Genomic DNA, 18,933 nt, shown 5'->3' on the forward strand with positions numbered 1-18,933 from the left:
TTAGGATGTGGGCAGGAAAAGGTCTTTCCATGGTGGCGATGCCGCCATGGAAAGGCTGGCGGGGATTGGATTTGAGGGCCAGTTGCGGGCCCTCCTTATTTGGGGAGTGTACCTGCACTGAGGGCTACACATGGTACCCCCTGCATTTCCATGCCCCAAGTGGCAGGCACCGCATGGTGCCTGCCATGTAGTGCAGGGAAATGCAGTGCAAGAACTTTTGACATTGCGTATGGTGCTGCAGCTAGCAGCGCCGCTCGCAATGTTAAAAGTCGTGGTAGTATGGTGTGTTTTCAACAACAATATCTCAATCGGATTCAGTAAGAGGGGCAAGTAACGATATATGTACAAGACATTATGAGAACGCAGAAAAAAGGGAAGAGAGACTCTTTGAATTTCAGTTTTTAGAAAGTGCACGTAGCATCATATATTTAAGAACACATTTCATACAGGACATTCCTCATTGACTGAGGATGAACCATTGCCTTTGTAAATATTGTGTTTTTGTCACTTTGTCACCGTGCGTCCTTGGCTATATTCACCCACTTGTCACTTGTGCCGTCACTCTTTGCTTCACTGACACTTAGTGCACAAAGCCCCCTTGGGTTGCCACTTCATTTTATGCCTACAGTGCTGCTTTAACTGTCCTGTATGAAATGTGTTCATAAATATATGATGTTATGTTATGTTATGTTATGTTAATAACCACTTATAGAGCACACGTACACCCATAGGTTTCATGGCGCTGAGACTGAGGGAAGTAGCCCAAAATTCCTAGGCATAAACTTGCTTAAACAATCAAGTCTTCAGGGCTTTCCTAAAGACCACGAGATTGTCGCAGCTCCTAAGTGACAGGGGAATGGAATTCCAGAAAGTGGGGGCCAGATAGGTGAAGCAGCTACCTCCTTGCCGTTTCCGTTTGAATGACTGGATTGTTACCAGGTGGAGGTGGGCAGAGCGTAAGTTGCGCTGGGGTTCGTATTTGGTGATCATGTTTTTAACAAATCTGGGGCTGTTACCATGCAGAGCCTTAAAAGCTAAGCATCCCGTCTTAAAGGCAGCGCTTTGAGCCATTGGTAACCAGTGAAGTTTTGACAGTCCCGGTCTAGTTGACTGCCATTTAGGCTGTTTCCAGATGAGTCTTGCTGCCTGATTCTGAACTATCTGGAGTCGTTTTAGCAGGCCCGCTGGCAGGCCGAGGTCGAGAGCGTTAGAAAAGTCAAGACGCGAGAGTACCAGGGCTATCACCACCTGTATGAGGGCTGAGTGTGTCAGCAAGTGGGCAATTTTCTTAATTTTCCGTAGTTAGAAAAAACTGGAACAGACAACTGCTCCCACCTGTCCTTTGAGCGAGAAGTCAGAATTAAGAATGACCCCTAAGCTTTTGACCGAGGGGGAAGCGATAGGGGGGATCCCAGGTCCAGTAGTGCGGGCCCCAGCTAATCTCACTCTTACCAGGCAACACTAGTTCCGTCTTGCCTGGGTTGAGTTTCAGGAGTCTGGGGAACTCAGTGGTATTATCAACTGAAGATCATCAGCATAATTAAAAATGGTGATCTTGCTGTTTTTTAGAGAGTGTATCAAGGGTCTGAGATATAAATTAAACAATAGCGGCGAAAGAGATGAACCTTGAGGAACCCCACAGGAGGAGGTGAGTTTAGGGGCGGTGAAAGTTCCAAGCCTGACTGATTGAGTCCGGTAGGCAAGGAAGGATTCTTTCCATCTGAGTGCGGGTCCCCTAAGGCCAGCCTGCTCGACACGGTTCAACAGGATGTTACTAGTATGATGCTACGTGCACTTTCAAAAAACTGGAATCCAAAGAGTCTCTCTTCCCTTTTTTCTGCGTTCTCATAATGTCTTGTACATATATTGTTACCTGCCCTTCTTACTGAATCAGATTGAGATATTGTTGTTGAAAAAACATGAACATCCAGATCTCAACTCGGTCTATGGGTTTTACTCCTGTCGCTTTACCCTGTCAGTATGGTGGGCATATCCTCATCACAGTGGTGGGACTGCCGCATGTCTGGGGGGCGGTCCCAAACACTGCTACGATGGCGGGCTGACCTAGTCCGCCCACCATCGTATTCAGCCCTAAGTGAGCAATTCTTATTTTATACAAAATTAACTAATAAGCATTACTTTGGGAGTTTTATAAGGTGGATGACTTCTTCTTTTTCCACCATGAATATTTTTATATCTTTTAAGACTAATTATAATCCTTCTGTGGATGTTGGTTTTCTATACCCATGCTATCTCTAGTACTTTATAACAAGGCAGGTTTTAAAACTTAATTCGAAAATATGAAGATATTCACTGTTTGTATGAACTTTGTTCGTTATAATATGCTTTGAACATTTTATAGGAGTGGTCTTTTTACATTCTCTTGAAATATCCACAGTCCTGAAGATGGTCATGCTGACTTGTTGCCACGGAGACCGAAAAGTGGACGTAGTGTTCAATTTCCTTTGAATTTATTGACATATGTGTAATTTGTAACTGATTTTTTTTGTCAGCCAGTTTCAAACTCGGTTTAGGATTCGGAGGTTTAAACACACTGACTTGTGGTTTGGAGAAATAAGGAAAGTGAATTTATAACCATTGTTAATGTGTGTCTTTCTCAGACTGATTCTATGTGAACCCCTTTTTACATATTTTATAATAAAAAAACTTTTGGAATAGAAAATATCAAATTTATAACCATTGTAATGTGTGTTTTTCTTAGACTGATCCTATGGGAATCCCTCTGTACACATTTTGTATTACAAAATACTTTTGGAATCGAAAATATCGAAATACAACACCTGCCATTGAATTATTTTTTCCTTAAAGCAATATTTTTCCGCAAATTGATTCTTTTAAATAACTTTGAAGTCTTTTATTGATGCCATAACTTGAAATATTGAGTCTGTTCAAATGATCAAATATTTGTATAAACAAATCCTTTGTGGGTACTTTACAATGATTACTTCACCTTCTAAAAGTTGCATTTTCAAAATAGTAATAAAAACCTGACTGTTGCATTAAATAAGGATTTTCAATACAATTCTAAAAGTCACCAGATGTGACATAGTCACCTGCTACCACTTTGAAATAGATGCCTATTAAATGTAATAAGGAATCTCCAATGTTATCCTATAAGAGGGGTAGGACTCACAGCAGTGACAAATTAATGTATTAATTTTTCACTACCAGGGCATGAAAAACTAAAGAGTACAGGAGTAGTGTGGCTCACTGGTTAGAGGCGGCAGGCCTGAGAGCAGAAGTCAGCCTGGGACCAGGGTTCAATTCCTGACGCGGCAGGGTCGTGGACCTTGGTCAGCGGACTCGATAATTCTCGCTTCAGTGCTTACTCTAATCAGGGGTTCCACTCGGCAACTCTGGGCATTAGCTTGCCTAATCTCCACAACGGCCCCACCAATTCCGGGGATGCCTGGCTCCACCTTGGGGACTCCCAGCAAGGGACCATCCCACAGGGAAAGCCAGGACGGGTTCCCCAGAGTTATACAGCGCCGGGACGCCCCGTTGCTGGGGCAGCTGTGCGCTTTACAAGTATACTACATTTACATTTACATTTACATGTCCAAACTTTCATTTAAAAAACACCCTGCCCTGTGGGCTACTTAGGGCCTATCTTTGGGTTGACTTATGTGCAATAAAAGGGGAGTTTGAAGCTTTACAAGTGGGTTTAATGCCAGGCCGACATGGCAGTTTAATACTGCATTTAGGCACAGTGGCAAGCCTTGGAAATGTTTTAAGGTGCTACTTAAGTGGGTGGCACAATAAGAGCTGCAGGTCCATTGGTAGCATTTAATTTAAAGGTATATGGTATACTTCTCTATTAGGGACTTGTAAGTAAATTAAATATGCCAATTGGGTATAAGCCAATTTAACCAGGTATTAGGTCAGCGACCACAAGCATTTAAGCACTGGTTAGCAGTAGTAAAGTGCACAGAATCCTAGGGCCAACAAAATACGTTCAGCAAAATGGAAGAGGAGAGGCAAAATGTTTAGGGGAAGACCACCCTGAGGATGACAGGACTAACACTAGGTTTGACAAATATATGCCATATCAGCCACAAAATATTTGCCATAAGGAAATATGGCTAACTAAGTGATGGTCTTAATTATGGTAGCAATTCTTGTCCCCAAGAACAACCCTAACAAGTCTCTTACTATTCTATTTCATGGCTGAACTGAAGGAGTATTCCATCATTTGCCTGGGGTGTCCCATCCAAAGTTTGATGTTGCCAGAACTGGGATACAGATGCTTCCATTAGTGCAGTGGAGTTGAATTGTGGTTTTTGGACATTCTATCGCGTGCTACTACTCCTGCAAAGGAGGCTGCACTACAAGGGTGGTATTTCCCCTTTCTGAAAGAGATATTGTAATCTTTTTTCTTTGACAAGGTCCTTTTTTTCCAATTCCAAGGGATTTTTTTGCAGCTCCATGAAATCAAACTCATTTTGGGGGGAAATATTTGATTCAGACAGAAGGAAAATTACCATGGAGACAACAAATGTATGAATTGTGTATAGCTCAGTACAAAAAGTTGGTAGTTTCACCACATTTAAATAAGTTATTTATAACTTTTCATCCACTAGTGTTTACATTTTTGGTCCTAAGTGCTTGAAATGCAAACAAAAGTACACACAATGTCTGAGCAATGACAGGCATGCATTATAGGAATTTTATAGGACAAAATGCAGTTAAAGACTATCAGCATCACTGCAGGAAAGCTGCCTCCTGCATCCCTACGTCATCAATATCATTTTAGCCTCTTAAGATCTGGGCCTATACACTAATGGTTTATGGAACCCTTGATTGGAAATAAGGGAAATGCTACTTACCAGTATGCATCTGTTCTCGGCCTGTAGAGCTGCAGAGTCTCACACTGTGCATTAGATTGCCACCTGGTGTTGGCTTGGATGATTGCATGTTGTTGTTGTCTTGGAAGAAGTCTTTGTCGTCACAAGATAGGTGACTCCTCTCTTGGACGATAGTGCGCATGGGCATCGACTCCATCTTTAGATTGTTTTTCGCCATGGGAAATGATGGAGTTAGTAGAAATAAAGAAGGGATGTTCATGTGTGTACATCTAATTAGGATATAACTGGAACAAATACAGGTCCTGGGGAGGCGGGTGGGCGTTTGAGACTCTGCAGCTCTACATGCCAAGGACAGATGCATACTGGTAAGTTGCATTTTCCGTTTGAGGCATATGAGCTGCAGATCTCACACTGTGCATCGATTGTACAGCAGTGTCTTCCCTAGCGGTGGTCACCTGTATCTGTTGCAGTAGTTTGCAAGAGAGGTTTGAGGACAGCTTGGCCTACCGCAGCTTGCAGCTTGGCTTGCACATCAATAGTGTTTAGTGAAGGTGTGTGTTGCAGACCATGTTGCCTTACAGATGTCTTATAGGGGAATGTTCCCTAAGAAAGCCATGGAGGCTCCTACTTTGTGTGTGGAGTGCGCTCTAGGGGGAACTGTTAATGTACGTTTTGCTTTGTGATAGCATATTTGTATACATTTTACAATTCACCTTGCTAGAGATGGGGTTGCCTTTATGTGGTGGGGAGAAAGCTACAAACAGTTGCTTTGTTTTACGAAAGGATTTGGTCCTATCAATGTAATAGAGAAGAGCTCTTTTTACATCTAGTGTTTGTAAAGCTCTTTCTGCTACAGAGTCTGGGTTTTGAAAAAACACTGGCAACTTGACTGATTGATTTAGATGACAAGGAGTAATTACTTTAGGAAGGAATTTGGAATTAGTCCATAGAACCACCTTGTTACGGTGTAATTGTAAAAATGGTTCTTGTATAGTGAAAGCTTGAATCTCACTAACTCTCCTAAGAGAAGTAATAGCAATAAGGAAAGCTGTTTTCCATGTAAGGAATTGCAGTTCACACTTATGTAAAGGTTCAAAATGGGGCCCATGAACCTGGTAAGAACAATGTTTAGGTTCCACACTGGAGAGGGTGGTAACCTAGGAGGAATGATTCGTTTTAATCCTTCCATAAAAGCTTTGATTGCAGGTACTCTAAATAACGATATATATTGTCTATTTTGTAGATATGCTGCAATGGCTGCAAGATGTAAACGTATAGATGAATATGCTAGATTACATCTTTGTAAATGGAGAAGGTAGCAGATAATATTGCGGATGGAAGCATCTAGAGGATCAATTTGATTATTAGTGCAGTAAATGGCAAATATCTTCCATTTTGCAGCATATCAAGCTCTAGTAGTAGGTCTTCTGACTTCTTTAATGATATTCATACAGTCTGGTGGCAGGTTAAGGTAACCAAACTCTAAGACTTCAGGAGCCAGATCGCCAGATTCAGTTGACTTGGATCTGGATGTCTGATGTCTCCATGGTTCTGCGTTAGCATGGATGGTGTCAGACACAGTCTTTGGTGTGGAACTAGAGAGAGTTCTAGCAGTGTGGTGAACCACGGTTGGCGTGCCCATGTGGGAGCTAGCAGGATCATTTTGAGAGACTGTTGTCTCAGCTTGCGCACTACTAGTGGTATTAGTGGGATTGGCGGAAAAGCGTACGCAAATCTGCCTGATTAGTTCATCTATATTGTATTGCCAGTGGACAGCGGGTGTGGAAACCTGGCGGCGAAGGTTGGGTATTTGGCGTTTTCGTGTGTGGCAAACAGATCTATGTCTTGATGACCCCACTTGTAAAAGAATGGTAGAAGAACTTGTAGATGTAGTTCCCATTCGTGAATATGTTGTGTCTGTCGACTTAACAGATCTGCTATCTGATTGTGACCTCCTGGAAGGTAGTCTGCAAGCAGATATATTTTTTGGTAGAATGGCCCATCTCCAAATGTTCTGTGTGAGCTGGGACAGCTGCAGGGAATGTGTGCCTCCTTGTTTTTGAATGTAGTACATGGCTGTCATGTTGTCCGTCTGGATCAAGACAGCTTTGTTCTGTGCATGTACTTTAAAGGATTTCAGTGCTAGGAATATTGCTAGCAGCTCAAGGTGATTGATGTGAAGCACTTTTTGTTGAGTGGTCCATCTTCCTGAGTTGTATGGTGGAGCAGATGGGCTCCCCATCAGGTGAGGGATGCAACTGTTGTAAGTACTATCGGTGGAACAGGTTTGAGGAACGGCCGCTCTCTGGACAAGTTTTTGGTGTTCCACCACTGCAGAGAGCGATGTGTGCGGCTTCTCACCAACACCAGGTCTGTAAGTTGTCCTTGAGCCTGATTCCACTGATGTGATAGACATTCCTGCAATGGGCGCATTTTCAGTCTTGCATATGGTACAATAAACATGCAAGATGCCATCATGCCTATTAGTTGCATGAACACTCTGGCTGGAAAAGAGTGTTGGTTTTGAAACTTTGTGACTAAGGCTTGAATGCGCTGCATCCTGGCTGGACTGGGATAAGCTAGAGCTGTATGGGTGTTTATCGTAGCCCCTAGGTATTGATGTACATGAGAGGGCTGGTGATGTGACTTGGTGTAGTCGATTGTAAACCCCAAGTCGTGCAGTGTTTGCATTGTTTGAGATGTGTGTTGGACACACTGATTGAATGACTTGGCTTTTATGAGCCAATCGTCTAAGTATGGGAAGACATGGATATGTTGTCTTCTGAGATGTACTGCTACTACTGCTAGGCACTTTGTAAACACTAGTGGTGCAGTTGTGACCCCGAATGGAAGGACTTTGAACTGAGAGTGTTGTCCTTCTAGTACAAATCTGAGATACTTCCTGTGAGAAGGATGTATGGGAATGTGAAAGTAGGCGTCCTTGAGGTCTAGTGTGGTCAGGAAATCACCTTGTCACAAAAATGGGAGCCCTTGTTGTAAAGTGATCATGTGAAAATGATCTGAGTGTATATACAGATTGAGAGGCCTTAGGTCTAGGATTGGTCTTAGAGTCTCAACCTTTTTGGGTATTAGGAAATAGAGTGAGTAAACCCCTGTTCCTTGATGTTTCCACTGAACTAACTCTATTGTATCTTTTTGCAGCAATGAGAGAACCTCTTGTTGGAGCAGCGTTAGATGTTCTGTGGACATTGGACGCTGTCTGGGTGGTATATGTGGAGGGGTAGCTGTAAGCTTTAGGCAGTAACCATACTGGATAATCTGTCTTACCCACTTGTCTGTTGTAATGGAATTCCAGACAGGTAGGAACTGAGTTAGTCTCTCCCCTACAGGAGTGGAATGCTGTTGGGGGAGCTGAAGGAAATCACTGTTTAGTGGTGGAGGAGGTTCGATTGTTGTTATTACCTCGACCTCTTCCCTTGTTGTTGTTGCCTCTGTAGCCTCCTCTAAAGTATCCTTTATTGGAAGATGTTTGTGTATTGTTTTTAAAGGAAGCTGAATGGTCTGCTCTAGCTTGTTTGGAGCCTCCTCTATAAAAGGAGCGACAATAGGAACCTCGTGTTTGTGGGGACTGCAAGGCTCCCATAGATTTGGCAGTATCTGTATCTTTTTTCATCTTTTCAAGTGCTGTGTCTACCTCTGTACCAAAAAGCTGCTGTTGGTTAAATGGCAGATTTAGGATAGTGGTTTGCACCACTTGTTTAAATCCTGAAATGCGTAGGCATGCGTGGTGTCTAAGGAGGAAACTAGTGTTTATCGCCCTAGATGCGGTGTCTGCTGCATCAAGCGTGCACTTGATTGAAGCATTATAAATTAGCTTACCCTCTTGTATAAGGTAATTTGCTTGTGCTTTGTATTGTCAGGTAGATGCTGTAATAATGTTTCTAGCTGATCATAGTGAGCCCTGTCATATCTTGCAAGAAGGGCTTGTGTATTAGCTATGGACCATGTGTTGCTGGCTTGGGCAGCTATTCTCTTGCCTGAAGCGTCTATCATCTTTGACTCTTTGTCAGGAGGTGCTGTTTCCCCTGAGGTTTGGGAGTTTGCTCGTTTTCTAGCATTGGAAACGACTAGGGAATCCAAAGGTAGTTGTCCCTTAATATATGCAAGGTCAGTAGGAGCAGGTCTATATTTCTTTTCTATTCTGGGGTTTATGATCCTAGCACGTATAGGATCTTTAAACACGTCTGGTGCATGTTCAATGACACCTTTAATCATTGGTAATATTTGAACTGACCTTTGTGATTGTTCAAAAGTGTCTAATAAAAAATCTTCTTCTGCCTCATCTGAATGCATTGTGACTTTATGATAGATGGCAGCTCTATTGATTAAGTGTCCAAACCCAATGTTATCTTCTGGTGGAGATGGTTTGGATGGATATGTATGTGGATCAGGAATATCTGGTGCATCTGGCTGGATTGGGTACTCCCAGTCTGGTTGGTCTGGGTAGTTAAAAGGATCATTTGGGTCGTCCCCTCCTCCTATAAGATCATTATCATCATTATGAGGTGTATGGTGTGGTGAAAAATGAGGGGGTGAATTTTGAGGTGGTGAAGGAGGAGGATATGTAGGAGAGGGAGATATAGGAGAAGAAGAGTGTATAGGCGATGTAGAGGAGTCCTTCTTCTTTACAGGCACGTGAGGTGTAAGTGCTGTATCTAACTTCCTCTACCTGTGTGGCAAAGCAGAGACATGTCCAGTTTCTGGGTCAATATATATCTTTTTCTGTGAAGGATCAGGTTGAAAAAGCTGTTCTTCATCAGAAACTGGTTTCGGCGCTGATTTTTTCGGTTCCGATCGTGGGTGGTGTTTCACTTTGTCCTTAGCCTTAGAAGTTGTGTTAAAGCCCTTTGGCGTAGGTTTCGGTTCCGAAGATTTTGGCTTTGGAGTTGAAGCTGGTTTTGTCAGCTTGGAAGCATCGGAAACAGGCTTTATTATTGAACTGTTTTTTCTTTCGGAAACGACGGTTTTGGAGTGGATTTCGGAACCGGGACTTCTTTCGGTTTCGGTGCAGAGGGAGCTGGTTGCATTGGCACATGCAGTTTGCTCGGTCCAGAGCTACCAGAAGGCTTTAGAGTTTTCTTTGGAACCGAGCTCGAATGCGGGGCTTCTGAAGCAGTGTTTCAGTCGCAACTGGGCCGCGGAGGCGGAGTGTTGACCATTGCCTTCGATTTGGGTGTTGGGGATGGGGCAGGTGCAGTAGTACTCACATGTTGACCCGAAGGTATGGAGTCATCGGAGTCGTCTGCCTCGGACACGATTTGGAGATCTTCGGAATCTTCCTCTGGGACATCAGGAACCTCGTTGAAGATGTCGACTGGTTCCGGAGCTGATCGCTGCATGATGTGCCGACGGGCCCTCCGATCTCGAATCGCCTTCTTGGATCGAAAGGTTGCGCAGGATGTACAGCTGGACTCGCCGTGTTCCGGTGATAGGCACAGGTTACATACCCTGTGATGGTCACTGCGCGGGAACTTTGCTCCACACTGAGGGCATTTTTTGAACGGCATCCTTTCCATGAGCTGTAGGCCTTACTGCATGGATAGGCCCGACGGCCCGCGTCCACGACTGGAGTCGAGGTAACGAGGTCGAGACGATGGGTATTGATGTCAAAAGTTGTTAGGTATAGGTGAAGTAAGTTTTTCACGCGTCAAACTACTTAGAAAGTAGTTTTCGAACCGGAGCGGAAAAGTTACATCCAAAACCAGTGGCGGAAAAAACAATCTAAGGATGGAGTCGATGCCCATGCGCACTATCGTCCAAGGGAGGAGTCACTGATCTCGTGACTACAAAGACTTCTTCCAAGACGACAACAACATGAAATCTACAGCGCTACAGCGCTAGGGATGCCTGGTTGCACCCTGGGGATGCACAGGAGTGGACATTTCACGGGGAAAAACCAGGAAGGATTCCCTAGCGGTATGAGTACAGCGCCAGGACAAAAAGGAGTATCAGTGCGCTTTACAAGTACGGCTACATTTACATTTACATCATCCAAGCCCAACACCAGGTGGCGATCTAATGCACAGTGTGAGATCTGCAGCTCATATGCCTCGAACCGTTGCTTTACATCTTACTAGACAGTTTCATGCAGAAGTGATCTCACGTACCCGTTTAGCAAACCACAAATTCATTGAAAGGTAAAAATACATTCAGCAGAGTAATCAGAACATTTTGGTGGCAGACAAAAAGAAAAAAAAATTCTCATGTGCAGAAGTGTTATAAGTTGTTGCCCTGCATATTCAACTGTGTGATATCAGTTAAGGGTTGAACATGCTTAGTATTTTCATGATATATTATCCATTCTAAGAAAGGGATGTTGTATCTGGAATTGGTGGAACTGGAAAAGCCATTCAAAGTCCAAAATGTTACTTTTGGAGCAGATATTTCTCGCCACCCTAGCCTATACAAGTTCAAAAGTGAGCAGCAGACTGAGTTACAACACTACGGTCTTTTCGTGGATTTCACAAAATATGTGATTATGTTGACTTGAGCTCAATGTAACTGAGCTGACAAGAGTGATATCTTTCATTGTAAACTGTTTGTTTGTAAGACAAACTGGCACTATAAAGTCACTGGAAACCACCACCCAAATAAAAACAAAAATGCAGGTCCTGTATAAATAGTTACCTTAAAAGTTCAGTTGCTGAATTTATGGCCTCTTCCCACTCCTTCATGAGATGCAACATCGTCTGCTGAGCTGCTGATGTTTTCTTCCTTTTCATCTTTTTTTCAGTCAATGGTTCACAAACAGTTATGAGGTGCTCAATCTTAGAATCACCCTCAGCTTTCAGCAAAATGATTTCCTACAATAGGTAAAAACATCTGATTAGAAATATTATTTTATCTAAGGCACTGTAAAGGTATTGATTGAAAGGACTATGTATCAGTGTATTTTGATCAAATATGTAATGGTCTTACCTGCTACTGCTGCTATCGGAGCTACTGCTAATGCGACAGTCACAAGTGGATTGAACTGTTGACTACATTCTTTAGTGATGTACTGATCAATTAATGTTTGATGTTGCTGCTCATTATAAAGCTAGTTCTGCTGCCTTCAGTCAATTCCTTTAACTTAGACCCAGGGCGCTATCATGCCTCAGTGGAGGCCCGATTCACAACAGTAAATTTAGACCTGAAGTTTAAGTTTAGACTTGAAGTCTAAGTTTAGCCCTAAACCTAAGTCTTAAGCCAGACTTCAGGTCTAAAGTTAGACTTCAGGTCTAAGCTTAGACTTCACGTCTAAACTTATAAAGATATAAATTGCTTTCTGGAAAATGAGAATATATAAATGATGTGTGGCTTTAATCACTTGAATAATGTAGAAAAAAGCTGGTGTTAAAATATTATAATATGCATTTTATTAGTCTGTAATTTGTCTCTCATATTTTTAGCAAGGTTGAGGCATGTTCTGACTATGTGTTCGTTGTTCTCTTTTTTTCCCTCTTGGTTATTTTTGGATCAATTTGAATCTATCTTCATAGCCCTGAGAAAGCTCAAAAGATTAACTGCGCGAAACACATGTTGGCTGCTGATTGTTAACTTCTGGCATTGTGTTTGATGCAAAATAAAAACATAATTTAGACAGTATTGCTCCAAGTCCTGTTGCTACAACTAATAAGTCTAAAACTCCTATCTAACAAAGCTATTTGTAGCCACAGTGATACAATATATCACTTTTGACTGAAAGATTACTCATCCATTATCTCTGCTAGTTTGGTGACACCAGATTTAAAATGGAAGCTGACCAGAGAGATGTGCTCCAGATACTTCACATATTTATATTAAAAGAAATATCATATTTTATGTGTCATTAATATACATATGTAACCCTATCATCATACATGAATAAAATGACACCGAACTGGATTTAGAATTCAGACCACCATGAATTCTGAAGCAGTGAGCAAAGAGATAAATAGAAGTTACATATTGAGCCAGATTAAACATCATCAGTCAAGTCACCATTCATTACAAATATTTCCCTTACTTTATACTGCTGGAGGCCCAAGAATTATGTACTTCATGTGGGGTTCCTCGAGGTTGCACACATGTGCCAATGATTTTTGGGCCAGATGCATGACCGTGATTTGTGGTCGTAAACTAGAAATCATGCTGTTCAAGATAGCAAAATAGGTCTGTGCAATGTACAAACCCTATTTTGCGAGTCAGTAACCTATTATAAAATAGGGTTCGCGATTCGCTATTAGAAAGGGGTGAGCCAAGGTCTTCTCTTCCTAATAGTGAGTTGCACATCTATGTACAATTGATTTTGCGACTGCAGTTGCAGTCACAAAACACTTGCAGATTACCACCTATTTCAAAAGGTGGTAAGCCACTAGCAAACGAGAAACGGGATCCCTAAGGGACCCCTTCACCTTTGTGACTTTCAGCGAAAATATTTTTTAAGAGCAGGCAGTGAGTGGTCCCACGGACCACTGCCTACTCTTAAAAAGTGAAACATGAACGTTTCATTTTTCTTTTTTAAATGCATCCTGTTTTCCTTTAAGGGAAACAGGATGCATTAAAAAAAACTGCTTTATTTAAAAAGCAGTCACAGACATGGTGATCTGCTGACCCCAGTAGGCCACCATCCCTGTGAGTGCTGTCCATTCCCAATAGGGTTGCAAATTGCAACCTGCCTTTTGAATATTAATGAGGCAGGTAGTTTGCAACCCCATTGGGAATAGCATACAGTGTCTAAGACACTGTTGTACATTCCATTTTGTGAGTCGCTAATTGTAAGTCGCAAGCAACTCGCAAAATAGAAGGGTCGTACATTTGACCTTTAGTTTTTAAATGATCCCATCGTTAGCCTAACAATGCACCATGTAGCACACCCAGCCTTAAAAATGTAAACACAATGTTTAGTGTCATAAACTTTGAATCTACAAACCTCTGATATCAGGTGAGATTGTCTCATTTGTTCAAAGGACACAATTCAAGAAGGCTACACACAGAAAGTTATCAGCTGTCAGAAGACAAACCCAGGACTGGAAACAGTGTCCATGATAACCTGGCCTGAGGTGGCCACCCTAAAGTCATGCTTATGAGGGCGCCAACAGCACACAATTATACATTGAGGTGCTCCTTGCAATGATAAACTGTCCTAAAAACGATTTGAGATTACCAGATCATCAATGTCTGCTGTATATCTCAAGCTTATCACAACTAAAGTGGGGCTCATTCTCCTCAGTACCAGCAAGTTTCATTCTTGGATAGAAGACTGATTGAACCAGCTGCATCCACAATGGTTCTCCTGAGCCCTTTCAACAAATTACAAGCTCTTGGCCTTAACATTTACCCCTGCCATTCATTCAAACATTACTTCAAGAAACTATCAAGAAAATATCAGATGGCTTTGGATCAGCTGATCCTCATACGCTTGCTAAATCAGTTCCTACTGACCCACTTATTGTGCTCTATCGTACACGCTCATCCTTTCACACTTTCATGCAAACCACTCCCTGCTCTCTGGCCTCCCAGAGCCTTCCCTTGCTCCTCTGGAGGAAGTCTTTTGAAATATGGCCATATTACCTCCACTTTCCAGAAGCTGTCTACCCCTTCCAGGTTTGCCTTATGTTCAAACCAATGAGACGTATTCATACCTGAAACTGGACAACTGAGCTGAAAACTTCACATTTCAGGCCACACATCAGCCTTGTCATGAAACAAGTACAGAGAAAAAAGGAGAAAGACCACCTACAACCTCTGTCGAGATCCCCTTTCAACATAGCTGCCTCATCAATGCTTGCTTTTGGGGAAGAACATTAAAGCCTTCCTTCTCCCAACATCTTGTCATACACCCCTAGCCTGCGCTTCTACCTGGACATCAACTTTTCTTTACAATACATTTTAACACTTTCATCTACATAAACAGATAATTAAATGTCAACAAGGAGTGCATAGTCACATTTGATAATTCAAACTTTTTACAGATGTAAGTCTATCTGTTTAAACATGCAATAATACATTTCCATTAAATTCACATTTATTCAATACATATACATGGTGATATTAGAGTGGTGCTTATATTTTTGAAATGCATTGTTTCTACAGATTTTGGTCCACACTGTTTTCATGATAACTGTTTGTTAACAGCTTGAACGTCAGATGTTACAGGTGTTGTGTTAAAATCTTGATTTGTACCATTAGATATACATATTGACCATTGAACCACCCTTATCAGTGGGTTTCAGTTTTTGAAGTTTACATAATTCTCAATTTAATTTTTAAAAACTATTTTCTCTTCAAGGTATAAGGTATTTTTTCAAATGTATCCACAGTTCTGTATTTTTTTTTAATTTGTGATAACTTGTAATAAAAAGGATAGCATCCCATAAAGGTGTGTCACAAATACAGGGTTCATTGAGCCAACCCATTGCATAATTTAAGCAAGGGCAGAGGGCAGAGTGACTTCACAACCGGAATTGTGAGCACTCTGGAAACAAAGTCTACAACGTTACATCCCAGAATTCAACATGCAATCCATTGCTTAAGTTTTTTGCTTTAAGCCAGATGGAGTTTTCCTCTTTACAGCACTATTTTTCACTATAGACTTTGAAAATATATATCTCCAGTTCTACTGATTGGATTTTTGTTATTTTGGAATCATTTTATTTTAAAAATATTTTCAGCTTTTTTTCAATTGGGATTCTTCTTGTGCTGTGTTTTAACTTTATTGCTGTTTGAGTGAACTACATAAATGCTGTCCACACAACCCCTGACATCAGACTGCTTTGTGCCAAGCTAACAATCACAGGTTTAAGATGCACTCAAATGCTAATAGACATTACTCACCATAAGATTTTAAATAAACCAAAAGAGAAAATCTAAAATATATGGAATACTATAGACTTAATGAGTGCACCACATCATAAAATCTCTTGAAGTAAGATGAAACTTATATTACCATAGAGTTGTCTAATTTACCAAATCACAAAGATTGTTTCAAAACACTGGGAAATAATCAGTCAAGATTCAGTTTTGAGTCAGTTATGCATGGAGAAACAAATCTTAGCATTTAACAGGAAATGCAATTTAGGAAATCTATTGATGCTGGGGGGTTTGAAATGTCTACAAAACACTCAAATCACATTTCATAAACAAACCATAAGAATGTATACTTGACTTTACTGATCTATCTGTTATCCTATCATGAAAGGGTGCATATTCCCCATTCAAGAACCAACAAGGATAATCAGTTAAATTGTTTGGGTAAATTCACAAAAAACTATTACTTAAAGGTCCTCTGTGGCCTATGTTATGTGGATCAAACCAGAAGAATGCTAAAAATTAGGATAATTGAACTCCAAAGCAACATTCAGATGAAGGACCTAAAACAGGTTTATCAAGACATTTCCTGAAGCTAGTTATAAGATTATAAAGATTTGAATCCAAGGTGTGATATGTTATTAAAGGTGAATAACAAGGGGCTGATTTAGCATGCAAGTTGTTGTATTGGGGATGTTGGTGAATCAAAATTTACAAGTAAATCGTCATTAGACTTGAACAATTAACAACATTTCTCAAGCTTTATATAGTTTCCCTTTTGCAAGTTATAATGGGAACAACACTCCAAATTAGATGCAGATTGTTTGTAGATCAGGTTATTAGAAAGTATACTGACATAGTAAAAGCATGACACCCATTGTAAGAGAAAACTTTCCTTTTCAGTGAGGATGTTTTTCTGTGGCTGGAATGTGATGGAGAAAGATGAGAGATACTAAACAGGTAAGGGTCTACATAACTGTATGGCTACATGTGGTTAGATCAATTTTTCTGCAAGCATATATTATTTATATTAGTTCAGATTAATATTATACCTCCTGTAGAAGGGACTGTTCAGAAATATGTCAAGGTTTTGTTCTAAAAGTACAGAGTTGCATACAAATTGACAATGATTTATATGTAAACACTGAACAAATTCACACATAAGCTCTACATGAAATTTGTATTGAAAATAATATGATTCTATAAATAGATACCACAAATACACAGTTTATTGAGCCAACATATTGTATTATGCCCTTTAGCCAATAACTTGCTAACCCTTATAATGTGACTAGCCATATTTTGGATTGATTTATTGGATCTTTTTCCCTACTTTTATTGTTCACAGCCAAATTACATTCCTTATATGATTATTTATTTGTGTGAAACTATGCAAGGAGATAATGTGAAGCGTACCGTCCACTAGTGCCTGTTTGGTGAACCATTTGTAACTATACTTGTATTCACATGCAAATTATTACCCTTACCTTGAGTGCTTGAATCCTAGGTTCCAGCTCGGATTTGCTTCCTTCCGGTGAACTCAGAGTGGAAATGGATTCTCGTACTCCTGCTATCCACACAGTAATGCTTTGTGCTAGATCTTTTGGATTCTGTTCTTCTATTGTGTATGGTGGTTTGGCTCCAACTCTCTCACACAGTGCTATCAGCAGACCTTGGTATCTATTAACCAGTTGGCTAGATTTTACCACAACATCTTCTTCTGGAAACCCCAAGGCCTGAACAGAACTTGCCAGCTTAGCCAAGGATTCAAATGTTTCCCTGTCAATTAACAAAACAGATACCAGAGTGTTAATGAAATATACAGAACAGAATCACGGCTATATTCATCTCATATACAGGTTATCCATTGCTACCTGTGATTGGTGACTGTCTCATGCAAAGACTTGAATTTCTTCTTTCTTTTTTCGATGTCTTGGAATTTCTTTTCCTGACTTGCAAACCATTTATTCAAATGACTGTATTCTTCCTGAAGTCTGAAGAAAAACAGAGGTGTTTTAAAACAGTAATGTCCACAAATGTGAACAGGGAAAGAAAACACTGCAGCCCTTTCTTATGTTTACACAAGACCATCACCCATAACCATTATGTTGATTAGATGTTGAATTTGGCATGCTGGTATTGATAATCATGAACGTGAAATACAGACATATATCAATTTTTAACTATGCTTTATAATGACCTGATTTATTTCACCATTTGTTTTGATGTACTTGCTTCGGAAAATGTGTTATCGTGGCAACAAAATAGATATTTGTAGATATTTAAGAAAATTAGAAAATCAGCAACAAGTGGAACTGAAACATGATTTACTAGCCACACCAACTGGGTCAACATCAGCAGGATGTCTTGCCCATGCTGGCAATGGCAGGGCTCACCATAAGGCAGTCATCAGGGCCAAGAAGATGCTTTCCAGTAAGCTTACAATTAGTGCCACTATCCTTCGAGAAAGGCTCAAGGTTCTACTACCAACAGGTATTGATAAAGTACCTCACCATGAGCCAATTTAACTCTGCTTCAAAATAGCTTATACCATTGCTTGCAACATTATCCTGTGACTAGCTTCAGTTTAGCCCATACTAGTCCTCGCCACTGCGGGCCTCATTTACAATATTGTGCCATAGGGTAGCACCGCAAGCCTTCCTCCGGCGCTGCCCTATGGTAAAAAGAAAAGGGCAGGGATGTGCCATATCTTGTAGATAGGATGCATTCCTGTCATCTTTCCCCATGCTGGCGGTCAATTGGCTGCCATGTTCCAACGCAGATATCCTTGTACCATAGTGCAACGGTGTCTGCATTGCAGGGATGATTGCTTATGTGCAAGAAGGCTCACATCTTCTGGCACAAAACAATCAATGGAGGCGATTTCCTCGTTCTATGTGTGCAGCTGAATGCAGCACACATATAAAGAGGAAAAACGAGGACATATAATGTTATTTCTCCTCGTTGTGCCTCTCCTACCTCCCCATGAGGAGGTGTCGGCTTTTGATGCATTCCCAGGTTTACATCTTGGTGTAAATCTGGGAATGTGTCAAATGCCATGGGTGTTACATGGGGACACCCACCATAACCTCCATGTCACGCCTCCCCATTGTAGTGTGAGGCGACGCAGCGACTTGGGCTGCGTTGGCTCACTCCAAATCTACAAGGCCATGAAAAGCCATGCAGGGTGGCTTAACGTAACTTTGCAGATATGGCTATGCCCTGAACGCCACCGGAACATCACAAAAAGTGATGTTCCAGGGGCACACAGGGCTTGTAAATGAGCCCCTGAGTTGTGCCCTTAACATCCTCTTGG

General features: G+C 41.2%; 1 protein-coding gene across 1 annotated transcript in view; it reads right to left on the minus strand.

The window, feature by feature from the left end:
- The window catches only part of SYNE2 (spectrin repeat containing nuclear envelope protein 2), a 1,843,566-nt gene that overhangs the window by 1,224,226 nt on the left and 600,407 nt on the right, over positions 1–18,933 (minus strand). The window contains exons 40-42 of the mRNA XM_078660317.1: positions 17,492–17,611; positions 17,105–17,396; positions 11,475–11,650 (exon numbers count right to left, since the gene is read on the minus strand). Of these exons, the coding sequence (XP_078516443.1) occupies positions 11,475–11,650; positions 17,105–17,396; positions 17,492–17,611 (588 nt within the window). The remainder of the gene's footprint in view (positions 1–11,474; positions 11,651–17,104; positions 17,397–17,491; positions 17,612–18,933) is intronic.

The sequence above is a fragment of the Lissotriton helveticus genome, chromosome 9 (assembly GCF_964261635.1).
Source record: "Lissotriton helveticus chromosome 9, aLisHel1.1, whole genome shotgun sequence".
NCBI classification, from domain to species: Eukaryota; Metazoa; Chordata; class Amphibia; order Caudata; family Salamandridae; genus Lissotriton; species Lissotriton helveticus.